Source organism: Leucoraja erinacea, chromosome 3 (genome assembly GCF_028641065.1).
Source record: "Leucoraja erinacea ecotype New England chromosome 3, Leri_hhj_1, whole genome shotgun sequence".
Taxonomy (NCBI): domain Eukaryota; kingdom Metazoa; phylum Chordata; class Chondrichthyes; order Rajiformes; family Rajidae; genus Leucoraja; species Leucoraja erinaceus.
Window position 1 is genome coordinate 24456559 of NC_073379.1, and position 13167 is coordinate 24469725.

The 13167-nt window shown below is 44.8% G+C and overlaps 1 protein-coding gene across 1 annotated transcript in view; it reads left to right on the forward strand.

Moving 5' to 3' along the window:
* LOC129695395 (15-hydroxyprostaglandin dehydrogenase [NAD(+)]-like) overlaps nt 1-11718 on the forward strand; it is a 38408-nt gene extending 26690 nt beyond the window's left edge. The window contains exons 5-7 of the mRNA XM_055632304.1: nt 4229-4305; nt 7207-7370; nt 10150-11718. Of these exons, the coding sequence (XP_055488279.1) occupies nt 4229-4305; nt 7207-7370; nt 10150-10288 (380 nt within the window). The 3' untranslated portion in view covers nt 10289-11718. The remainder of the gene's footprint in view (nt 1-4228; nt 4306-7206; nt 7371-10149) is intronic.
* Nucleotides 11719-13167: the final 1449 nt, after the last annotated feature.

Sequence of the window (13167 nt, forward strand, 5' to 3'; positions counted from 1 at the left end):
CACGAGCTCCGACTTGAATTACCTCGTACAGTGGGACAGACCCTTTAGAGTGCCAGAGACGCTAGGTTCGATCCTGACTACGGGTGCTGTCTGTACAGAGTTTGCACGTTCTGTGACTGTGGATTTTCTCCGGGTAATCCGGTTTTGTCCCACATTCCAAAGTCTTCTGAAATTTGTCCCTAGTGTGTCAGATAGAACTACTGTATGGGTGATTGCTGGTCGATGTGGACTCGGTGGGCCAAAGGGCCTGCTTCTACGCTGTATCTCTAAACTAAACAGAGGAACTCGAGAGTTCATGTATCCATGATCTCCTGAGATGCTGCCTGACCTGTCGAGTTACTCCAGAACTTTGTGTCCTTGTGTGTATTAAAGCGTCTGCAATTCCTTGTAACTACTTCTTATAAAATGCTAATTCAGAATATTATGTCCAGCTCTGGGTATTGTACTTTCAGAGCGGTCTGAAGGTTTTGGAGAGGGTGCAGAATAGATTTACCAAGATGATTCCACTTTAATAAAACAAGTAAATTTGATTTTGTGGGTAGACTGGAGGAGCTAGGATTGGTCCCGGTGGAATGGGAGTTTAGCGGAGATCAGATGGATGTATTTAAATCATGAATGGACCAGGTAGGGAAAATGCGTTCTTATTGGCAACAAGGTTTAAAGTTTAGTTTAGTTTAGTTTATTTTATTGTCACGTGAACCGATGTACAGTGAAACAATTTTTTGTTGTGTGCTATCCAGTCAGCGGAAAGACTATTCATAATTACAGTCAGGCCATCCGCATTGTATAGATAGATGATAAAGGGAATAATATTTAGTGCAAGATAAAGTCCAGGAAAGTGTGGAGAAAAGAACTGTAGGTGCTGGTTTACACCGAACATAGACACAAAATGCTTGAGTAACTTAATGAGTCAGGCAGCATCTCTGGAGAAAAGGAAAAGGTAACTTTTATGGACAGTGTTATGTCAGATTCAGATTCAGATTCTTAGTTTCATGACAGTTCCATGACAGTCTGAAGTAGGGTCTCGATCCGAAATTGCTCCTGTTCCTTTTCTGCCTGTCCTTCTGAGTTATTCCAGCATTTTGTGTCTATCTTCAAAGTCCAGTGATGTCCGATTAGTCTGAGGGTCTCCAATGAGGTAAGTTGTAGGGCAGGACTGCTCTCTAGTTGGTTAAAGGGTGGTAGCGTTTCCTGATAACAGCTGGGAAGAAATAATCCCTGAATCTGGAGGTAGGCGTTTTCACGCACACTGGAGTCATTTACGTAGAAAAAGGGAGATTGTCGGTGGAGAGGAGAGTATTTCATGATAAGTTGTTGCAGTCTCCCCAGGGTGGTAGAGATTCATGTGTGCGCTCCAACCAGGAACTTTGGAAGTAGGTGGACGAGAAGGATTTACAGGGCTGTGGAAAGGCAACAGATGGGACAGCTGAGGCAGTACAGGTACAACAGACCAAGTGGCTTTCTTCCAGGCTTGAGATATTCTGTGATTCTTAGAATGTTGTAGTTCTTCTTTTCCCAGAACAGCTTTTGTATAATTTCCCGTTCCTATGCATTTGTGCTCTTTTGCACAATTCCATTCAATTCCATGGTCTGTTTCCTAACCTCACTTCCCCTTGGCTTCATATCATCTTGCATATCATCATGCCAAGGGCCACATTAGTGGCTGAAGTGCTGGGTTGGCGTGAAAGAGCCGCACATCACCAATTCTATTTGGCCGACGGTGATTTCCTCTTGGAAAATTCTTTAGCTCAGGTTGGCAAGTCTTTGGGAAACTCCATGACGTTTTTGCAATCAAATGAGCAACACTATACTGGGAATGCATAGAAAAGAACTGCAGATGCTGGTTTTCACCAAAGATAGACACAAAGTGATTGAGTAACTCAGCAGCTCAGGCAGCATCTCTGGAGAAAAAGGATGGGTGATGTTTTGGGTCAGGACCCTTCTGCAAACATTTGGAAATTGTTCTGAATGGAAATCATTAAAGCATTGGCGATCTTGAGGAAGTGGATGCAGATCTTGCAGTCAGGCTGAGTCTGGTTGGGGTAGCATTGTCTTTGGACACTTGCCCAACTGGTGAATGGCAATGCGACTAATGGGGACAAGGCAGCTCATGGTGAGATGCTTAGTGACCAAGCAATGCAGGCAATCAGTGTTAGCAACACCTAATGACGATGATCCACTGCATCTTTAAATTATACTGATCAGTGAAACAGAGTCAAGCAGCAAGGAAACAGGTCTTTCAGCCAACTATGGACGTAGTTTAAAGATACAGAGTGGAAACGAGCCCTTTGGCCCACCAGGTCCGTGCCGACCGCACATTAACGCTATCCTACACCCACTAGGGAACATTTTTGTTTTCATTTACCAAGCCAATTAACCTACAAACCTGTATGTCTTTGGAGTGTGGGAGGAAACTGAAGATCTCAGAGAAAACCCACGCAGGTCGCGGGGAGATCGCACAAACTCCATACCGACAGCACCCGTAGTCGCGATCGAACCCAGGTCTCCGGCGCTGCCTTCGCTGATAGGCAGCAACTCTACCGCCCTGCGCCACCGTGACCGCCCTTGGGTAGGAAATGTTAAGAGGTTTCAATGGTTATGGGGAGAAGGCACGAGAATGGGGTTGAGAGGGAAAGATAGATCAGCCAAAATTGAGTATAGGCTCGATGGGCCGAATGCCGTTCCTGTCGCTTAAGTAATTATATAGGCCAAACGCGGGCCAATGGGACATGCTTATATGGGGCACCTGATCGGCCTGGACGAGTTGATCTGAAGGGCCTGTATGAAGAAGGGTTCAGCCCATGGCCACTGGCGATCACTAATACACAAGCTCTATCCTACAGACTAGGAACAATTTATAGAAGCCAATTAACCTGTATGCCTTTGGAATGTGGGAGGAAACCGGAGCTCCTGGAAAATAAACCCACGTGGGCACAGGGAGAACGTACAAAATCCGTACAAACAGCACCTGTAATCAGGATCGAACCTGGGTCTCTGGCGCCGTGAGGCAGCAACTCTACCGCTGGGCAACCGTGCTGGATGGGACCACTAGAAGTGCAGAACTCATTCAAGACTACACAAGTGTTAGCCTTGGTTATGGCTTGGTTGTATACAGTAATCCCCCGCCTGATCTCTTATGTCCTTTGGTTTTAGAACCTCCGTGTGAAAGTAACTCCAGCCTGAGGAAAACGCTGATGTAACATGTGCTGAAAGAATGAGTTGTACAGTCAGTTGGCATCGGAATCACGTGTCTGACGTGTTGCAAATTAGTATCAGCTAAAGTAGCTGTATTTATGCGTTCATTCTGTATTTATGACTACAATATCCTGTTGTGCTGCAGCAATGCAAGAATTTCATTGTCCTATCTGGGACACAGGACAATAAAATCTCTTGACGACTTGACTTGAGCTTTCGTTTAATTTGCAAAGGACCAGTCTCCTGATACAATGCACACAGTCAAGTTATCTCTTTATTCTCTTCTCCAGCTATTCAGAAATACATTGCATCTTTCTGGATACATTGGTTTCCCCCACTCTCAGCCTTTTTTTACATCTTATGTTCCAGATCCTCAATAATCCTCTCATAATATTTAATAGTTTAGACATGAAACTGCTCCAGTTTATAAGTGGAAGCAGATGTGAGATTAATTTGTAAATTATAACGGTATTTAAGTGCATGCTTTAAAAGTCGTACAAGCAGTATTGAGTGTTCATATTTTGCTCGTTAAAAAATCTCTTCCCCCTCACCCCTCCACATGATCTCTACCAAGGCCTCTTGTCTCCTGCAGTCCTGATATTCTGCCCGTCCTGGATTTTCTTTGGTGTGCATTCAGCTGCCTCTTTCAATCTCTCTGCCTCTGCATCCCCCTTTTGCTAAGCTCCCTAAATCCTTCTCCGTTCCACCTCAACACCATTTTTCCGGCTTGACGCCAGATTGTATTTGATTATGTGCAGGATGAAACTGCAGATGCTGGTTTATACCAAAGATAGACACAAAATGGCTCGATTAACTCAGCAGGTCTGGCAGCATCTCTGGAGAGAAGGAATAGGTGGCGTTTCGGGTCAAAACCAGGAACCTTGGCAACCTGGTGCCGACCGGAAACATCACCTATTCCTTTTCTCCAGAGATGCCTGCATTGGATTATGCTCCCGTTAAACAACACGGGAATCTTCACTGTGGAGCAGACGCTTATAAATCCTTGTTGCTCTGTTTTGTTTTATCCTTTTAGGTATATACCCAGCACCGCATGGACCTGTGTACACTGCAACGAAGCACGGAGTAGTTGGTTTCACCAGGGCCATAGCAGTGAGTACATCTGAGTCATTGTTTCCAGCCACAGACATTAACCGTCCCTGACGCCTGCATTCTCTCATTAAAATTTAACCTAGCAGATTCAGTCAGCTCGTTTACAATGTTTTTAGGACATGTAAACTGCGTGGAGAGTTTGGTGTGGCGTAGGGAGAGGAGGTGTGGGGGTGGCGGTGTTAGGCTTTGCCCAGTATACGGATGCAGGGTATATTATTTCTGCTGGCACAGTGGGTAGACCCTGTGTCTGCTGGTCCCCATTGCTTCATGATACAGGGTCCCGTTCTGCATGTTCATTGATTCCTTGCACTGGGCATTGAGGCAAAAACTCTTCCAACCAAGGCACCAGGGGTTGGCACAATGGTGCAGTGGTAGAGCTGCTGCCAATGCCCCTGAAAAACAGCTGATTTGTGTTAAATCTACATGTTGAATTAGTTATGTCATTCATAGAATATTAACAAAATTATATTAAAAGGGCAGCACATTGACGCAGCAGGTAGAACTGCTGCCTAACAGCACTAGAGACCCAGGTACGATCCTGACCTCGGGGGCTGTCTGTGTGGAGTTTCCACGTTCTGCCTGTGACACCGTGGGTTTCATCCGGGTGCCCCGTTTCCTCCCACATCTCAAAACGTGCAGGTTTGTAGGTTAATTGGCCTCTGTAAACTGTCCATAGTGTCCAAGGAGCAGATGCGAAAGTGAGATAATGTAGAACTAGTGTGAATGGGTGATCAATGGTCAGCATGGACTTGATGGGCTGAAGGACCTGTTTCCAAGCAAATTACTAGATAAATTGGGTTCACCAATTTTGCTCATGTCCCTTACTAACCATATTGCAGTCACATAGAATTTGTAATAAAATTTAAATCAACATAAAGAAATAAAGAATATGGTGGAAACACTCAGCATGTCGGGCTTCACCTATGGAAAGAGAAGCAGAGTTAATGTTTCAGGTCCAAGACCTCTCGCGACTGGGTGAAAGAGAAATCAAGTTAGATTTAATTATAGAGAATTACTAGACTAAGTAGGACTCGTTGGGTCCCATGTTCACACGGGAACGCTGGTCCCCCAACGCAATATTCCACCTCTCCACCAATTCCAATATTGGTGGCCAGTGGGGGGGGGGGGGGCTTTCTGGAGCGCTGTATGGGCATTGTGGGCTGAAGGGACTGGTTTCCAGAGGGCTAGTATGGACATTGTGGCCAAATGGATTCTTGGGCTGGCGGCTCAGTCACTCAAGCCTGTTGTGCTGGCAGCTCACTCAGGGCTGGTGGGCTGGCAGTTGACTCGTGGCTATTCCTTGAAATTCCATTTCAAGCAGGGTGCAAGGCCACCAAATTCAAGTGCAGTTTCATGCCACTTCAAACAGGCACTTCAAACAAGCACCTGATGAGCACCTGGTGAGCGGAGGGGGACTCTGAGTAAGTTGGCCAATAATCTCACAGCCATACGAGGTAGCATTTTTTCTAAAATCAATATACAGCGCAAACAGGAAGCGGTCAAGATTAGACTTTTAATTATATAGGAGGCAACACCAACCACTTTCCAATGAGGCAATTTCAAAGCAGAGGCAATACCAACCACTTTCCAATGAGGCACTTTCAAAGCAGAGGCACTCACAGTCTAGTAGACATGTGTTCAGTTTTATTCACAGCTCAGACTGAGAGACGTGACCCTCTCACTCCCCCATCTTGCAGAGACTGACTGAGGCACTCAACACCTCCGGGATTTATAGTCCCTCCGGAAGGGACATGGCCTTAAGGATAGAGAATCTCAACATTTTTTAAACACTAATAACTCTTTTATTTTTAATCGATGGGAAAAATCCTCTTGTCCTGCGCAGCGGAGGGGGACTGAGTAAGATGGCCAAAAATCACAGCTGTAAGTGGCAGCGTTTTTTCTAAAATCAATATACAGAACAACAGGAAGTGGTCAAGATCAGACTTTTAGGAATATAGATTCCAACACACTCTCTACAACATAGACTTTTGGTTTCAATCTTGGAAAGGACAAATTCCCCAAACAAAATAATTTGCAGCTTTATTGATTCTTGATTGGTACAGGTGTCAGTGGTTACTGGGAGAAGGTAGGAGAATGGGGTTTGGAGGGAGAAATAGATCAGCCATGATTGAAAGGATGGGTCGAATGGCCTAATTCTACTCCTATTCCTTAGGACCTTTATAGAATTTTGTTAGGCTACATTTGGAATATTTTCTCTTCACAGGAACAATGGGTTTGCTTTGGAGAGGGTTCCCAGGATACATTTTCAATCTCTCGGATTATTATTATTTGCATAGTTATTATGTGGACTGCATTTCCCAGTTGAATGGTGCATCGCAAAAATTCTGAAGATGTACACAACTGCCGGCAGAATTCTGATAGAGCTTCAAGCGGTTCCAAGACATTATTAATTACCTACCTCAAATAGTTTGTGCAGGGAGGAACTGCGGATGCTGGTTTAAACCCAAGATAGACACAAAAATGTTGGAGTAACATCAGCGGGACAGGCAATATCTCTGGAGAGAAGCAACAGGTGACATTTCAGGGTCGTCTTCAGACTGAGAGTCAGGGGAGATGGAAACGAGAGATAGAGACGGTACTTAGGAGAAATGAATGGAAGATACGTAAACAGCAACGATAATCAAGGAGATGTGTGGGTAGGTGATAACGAGTATATAGACTGATGAACTCAACAGGACGACAGTAAAACTGGTACAACGACGACGTTGGGGGAGGGGAAGGATGGAGAGAGAGGGGATGCAGGGATTCATTGAAGTTGGAGAAATCGATATTCATACCACAGGGTTGTAAGTTGCCCAAGCAACAGCTTGAGCGCTAGTATGTGCTCTGCTTGTCCCCTTTGCGTGGTGGATGGTAAACCTCCGTTGACTTTGCTTTTAGGCAGCATCAAAGATGGCCGGCTACGGAGTCCGTGTAAACACCATTTGTCCCGCCTTCGTGAACACGCCCCTGCTGAACTCCGTCAACAGCAAGGAAATCATGGGAAACTATTACATATTCAAGGACACCGTCCAAAAGCTGATCGACCACTACGGAATATTAGAGTAAGTATATATTTTTTCCTTTAGTTTAGTTTAGGCTAGAGATACAGTGCAGAAACAGGCCCTTCGGCCCACTGAGTCCACACTGACCAGCGATCCAGGGATACACACTAAGGATAATTTTACATTTATATCAAGCCAATTATTAACCTATAAACCTGTATGTCCTTGGAGTGTGGGAGGATACCGAAGATCTCAGAGAAAACCCACGCGGTCACAAGGAAAACGTACAAATTCCATGCCGACAGCACCTGTAGTCAGGATCGAACCCGAGTCTCTGGCGCTGTAAGCACTGCAAAGCAGCAACTCTACCGCTGCACCGCCGCCTTTAACTTCTCATTTTGTGAGAAGGTCATGCAGGAAAAACGTCTCTGAGAGGAGATAAAATAGAAAGTTTGGGAAATCATGACAGGCCAAACAGGAACACTGGAGAGAGAAACAGAGTTAATGTTTCAGGTCAACCTCCCTTCCATCAGAAACAGAAATGGCTTGAGATAAAGCTTTGATTCAGTTTAATTTACTATTGTCACATATAGCAAGGTACAAAGAAAAGCTTTTGCTTGTGTGTTATCCAGTTCAAGAAAATAAAATAAAGAAGGAATCCTACTTTCACATTGTTTTTCAAATAACCCTTGATTAAAGATAAGCAAAGACACATTTGACATAAAGGTAGTATCCAATTTCAAGGCAATAGAGATAGCAGATAGACAAAAATGCTGGAGAAACTCAGCGGGTGAAACAGCATCTATGGAGCGAAGGAAATAGGCAACGTTTCGGGTCGAAACCCTTCTCCAGACTGATGTGAGGATGGGGGTGGCGGGAAAGAAGAAAGGAAGAGGTGGAGCCAGTGGGCTGAGGGAGAGCTGAGAAGGGGAGGAGAAAGTAGGGACTACCTGAAATTAGAGAAGCCAATGTTCATACCGCTGGGGTGCAAACTGCCCAAGCGAAACATGAGGTGCTGCTCCTCCAATTTACGGTGGTCCTCACTGGCCATGGAGGAGGCCCAGGACAGAAAGGTTGGAGTCGGAATGGGAGGGGGAGTTGAAGTGCTGAGCCACCGGGAGATCAGGTTGGTTATTGCGAACCGAGCGGTGGTGTTCGGCGAAGCGATCGCCAAACCTACGCTTGGTCTCACCGATGTAGAGCAGCTGACATCTAGAGCAGCGGATGCAATAGATGAGGTAGGAGGTGCAGGTGAACCTCTACCACACCTGGAAAGACTGCTCGGGTCCTTGAGTGGAGTCAAGGTGGGAGGTAAAGCGACAAGTGTAGCATTTCATGCGGTTGCAAGGGAAAGTGGCCGTAGAGTTGAGAAGGGGAGGAGGGACGGGTGGGAAGGGACGAATTGACCAGGGAGTTCTGGAGGGGGCGGTCTCTGCGGAAAGGGTAGGAGATGGGAAGATAGCAGATATATCAGCTGAAATATTGAATAACAGGGAAGACTTCAGAGGCTAAATAGCTACATAGGGGCTAAATGTCCATAAAGACCATAAGACATAGGAGCAGAATTAGGCCATTCAACCCATCGAGTGTACTCCACAATTTAATAATGGCTGCTCTATCTTTCCCTCTCAACTCTATTCTCCTGTCTTCTCCCCTGAACCATTAACACCCTTACTAGCACAGTGCTAGAATTGCTGCCTTGCAGTGCCACAGTCCGGGGTTCCATCCTGACTACGGGTGCTGTCTGTACGAAGTTTTTCCGAGTGCTGGGGTTTCTTCCCACACTCCAAGGACATGCAGTTTTATAGGTGAATTGGCTTTGGTAAAATGGTCCCAAGTGTGTAGGATAATGTTAGCGAACGGGGTGATCACTGATAGTGGGCCGAAGGGTCTGTTTCTGTGCTGTATCTCTAAAGTCTAAAGTCAAGATAAAAAATCAATCGTAGGTAGACAAAAGCGCTGGAGAAACTCAGCGGGTGCAGCAGCATCTATGGAGCGAAGGAAATAGGCTTATTAAAACGTTTCGGGCTGAAACCCTTCTTCAGACTGATGTAGGGTGGGGGGGGGAGAAAGGAAAAATGAAGAGGAGGAGTCCGAGGGCTGAGGGAGAGCTGAGAAGGGAAGGAGACAGCAAGGGCTACCGGAAATTTTAAATCAATCTCTGCTTATTCAATACCCAATGACTTGGCCTATGTAGATGCAAAGGGATGTAAAGCTGAGACTTTATAAGGCACTGGTCAGACCACATTTTGAGTATTTTGAGCAATCTTGGGCCCAATATCTGAGAAGAATGTGCTGTCGTTGGAGTGGGTCCAGGGGAGGTGGATCTACGCAAATGATCTCAGGAATTATTGGGTTATCATATGATGAGTGTTTGAAGGCACTGGAACTGTACTCTCTGGGATTTTAAAGGATGAGGGGGACCCTCATTAAAACATACCGAATAATGAAAGGCCTGGAGAGAGTGAATGTGGAGACGATGTTTTCACTACTGAGAAAATCTAGGCCATAGCCTCAGAATAAAAGGACGTGCCTTTAGAAAGGAGATGAGAATGAATTTCTTTAGTCAGAGGGTGGTGAATCTATGGAATTCATTGCCACAGACGGCTGTGGAGGCCAAGTCAGTGGGTATTTTTAAGGCTGAGATAGACAGATTCTTGATTAATACGGGTGTCAGGTTATGGGATGAAGGCAGGAGAATGGGGTTGAGAGGGAAAGATAGATCAGCCATGATTGAATGGTGGGGTAGGCTTGATGGGCCAAATGGCCTAATTCTGCTCCTTGAACTTATGAAATTAAAGTATTTGTGTTGTGAGTGGATTTTATTTGCAATTTGCAGGCCTTCGTTGATTGTGCAGGGACTGTTGCAGATAATTCAAGAGGAAGAGATGAACGGGGCGGTGATGAGGATAACCAAGACAAAGGGAATCCACTTTGAGAGCTACGAGTCCACGCTGATTCAGCCGCAGCTGAAATAACCGGTTGCCAAGAAGTGCCAGGCCTTGCCACGAGTGCACTGTCTCTGCCTGTGATCACAGCAGAGGAGACCATGACGTGAAAGACTGTGCCACTGATAGTACACACTTCGTCCCTGAACACCTTTTTTCTCGTCATAGCTTTGTTTTAAATTATTTATAACTTAATTGCGTGTATAAAATCCCAGATTGCTGAATCATTGTGGATCCCTTCAACTGATTGTGATCTAATCTAATGAAGAGCAGCTTTAAATTTTGGACGCTCTTTCTATTGGAAAGGTGACCCGCGCTTTATACGTTGTGGAGACCTCCAGAAACGCACGAACCTCAAGCTAAATTACTGAACTATCGTCCAATTTCGCCTGCATCAAAATCAGAGTTTGTCAGGATAGGAGCGTATAATGCCCATGTCTCACTTAGGCGACTACAGGCGACAACAGGCGACTAGGCTGTCTGCACATGGTCGCCGGGGTGTCGCTGTGCAAAATGAGAAAGTGGTGGAATTTAAGGAGAAGTGAGTTTTATGTCCCATTCAGTATCTTCCTCGAGTGAGTGTAGTGAAGGACCTGTACACATCTCCATCTCATCACATTCATGAGAGATGGCTCACGTTACCATAACCTCTGCCATTATATTCAGGTTGAGTGCAGTGACATTACAGTTAGGTTACTGATCTTGTATCCAGAGACGTGAGTTGTGGATTTTCAATCTCTCTGCAGGAGATGGGAAGTTTAAATTCACATAATTAAATAAACCTGCAATAAAAAGTGGCTGTCAGTAATGGTGACCAAAACACAGACAGACTTATTAATAATCTAATATAATAAATTTATCCTGGTCTGTTCTTGCTTCCAGTTTCTCCCCTATCTCCCCCCTATAATCAATCTGAAGAGGGTCCCGACCCAAAACGTCACCTATCCATTTTCTCCAGAGATGCTGCCTGACCCGTTGAGTTACTCCAGCATTTGAGTTACTCTATTTTTGTAAAACACCTATCTGATTTACTATATAATATATAGGGGAGGAGATCTGTTGGTGATTCCACATTATGATTGATTGTCAACTGCCCTCAGAGGAAGCATAGCAAGCCTCCTGGTCTGGTGGTCAGGCCACAAATGCACAGCAAAACTCCAGGAATGGACAACATATATAAAGTTTATGAATAAGCTTATTGGCCAAATATTCACATGCAAGGAATTTGCCTTGGTGCTCCGCCCGCAAGTGACGGCGTACATGACGGATATCTGCCCGCAAGTGACGGACATAAAGTACAGCGTAGCCCCAAATTAGGGGAGCTCTAGCAGAGGAAATTCAGTCTTACGGAATCAACAAAACACCACCAAAAATATTACGATACAGAATTAACAAATTGCTCTTACTGAATTTATATCACGAAAAAAATAACGAAATAAACAGAAATGAAAAAGAAACAATGGATTTTGTTAATTTTTGTCAAGGGTGGGTGCACGTCATGGAAAATCACAATACGGAGTTCATTCATGAAACCCCCCCCTTGGTCACGCAAGAGTTTCTGTGTGTGTTAAATTGATGTTTACACAACTTGCTCGGACTACGGTGAGTGGATTTCAAGAAGTCACACAGTTCTGATGCACCAAATGTTTAACCTGTGAGAGTAGGATCTCCATCCCGTCCATCATAATCTATCGCTGCAGAATAATCCCCCATTAAACCAATAATGTGCCAAAATTGTTCAAAGAAAATAGAATCCCCTCTGTGTTTCTTTTCAATAAAATCATGCTTATCTGTCTTAACCAATGTAAATTTGAATTCAATCAACTGAATTATATTAAAACTTCTTGTTATAATGACTATGATGGCATTTGTGCCAAACGTCAGAGTTAATGATACGATCTCTTTAGTTTAGATTATTGTCACGTGTATCGAGGTACGATGAAAAGATTTGTTGTTGCGCGCTGTGCAGTCAGCGGAAAGACTATACATGATTACAATCGAGCCATCCACAGTTTACAGATACAGGATAAAGGGAATACCATTTACTACCATAAAGTCCAGTAAAGTCTGATCAAAAATAGTCTGAGGGTCTCCAAAGAGGTTGATGGTAGGTCAGGACTGATGTCTAGTTGATGAGTTGATGATAGGATGGTTCAGTTGCCTCCCACCAACAGAACCATTGAACACTTATCTTGTTGCTTGCTCTGGAACCTTGATGTGTACCAAATGCCTGTTGTCCATATTACAGTTTTCACCCACCACATTTAAACAGGCATTAGAGTGGTGGTCATGTAGACCAAGACCTTGAAATACAAAGAGCAGGGAAGATTTAGGTGGATGTGTCCAGGACTTGAGAGTCTGAGCGATAGGGAGAGATTGGGTAGGTTAGGGCTTTATTCCTTGGAGTGCTGGAGGATGAGGGTTGATCTTATACATGTGTGTAAGATCATGAGGGGAATAGATAGGGTGAATGCACAGAGTCCTTTCTCCAGAGTAGGGGAATCAAGAACAAGAGGACATTGCTATAAGGTGAGAAGGGAAACATTAATAAGAACGTGAGGAATAACTTTTTCGCACAAAGAGTGGTGGGTATATTGAACGAGATGCCCGAGGAGGTTGCTGATGTAGGTACTATAACAACATTGGACAGGAACATGGGTTGGAAAGGTTTAGAGAGGGTAGGGGTCCAATGCAGGCTGGTGGGACGAGTGTAGATGGGGCATCTTGGTCGGCGTGGGCAAGTTGGGCCGAAGAGCCTGTTTCCACTATATGACTATGACAGTGTAGAAACATAGAAAATAGGTGCAGGAGTAAGCTGCACCGCCATTCAATATGATCATGGCTGATCATCCAACTCAGTATCCCGTACCTGCCTTCTCTCCATACCCCCTGATCCCCTTAGCCACAAG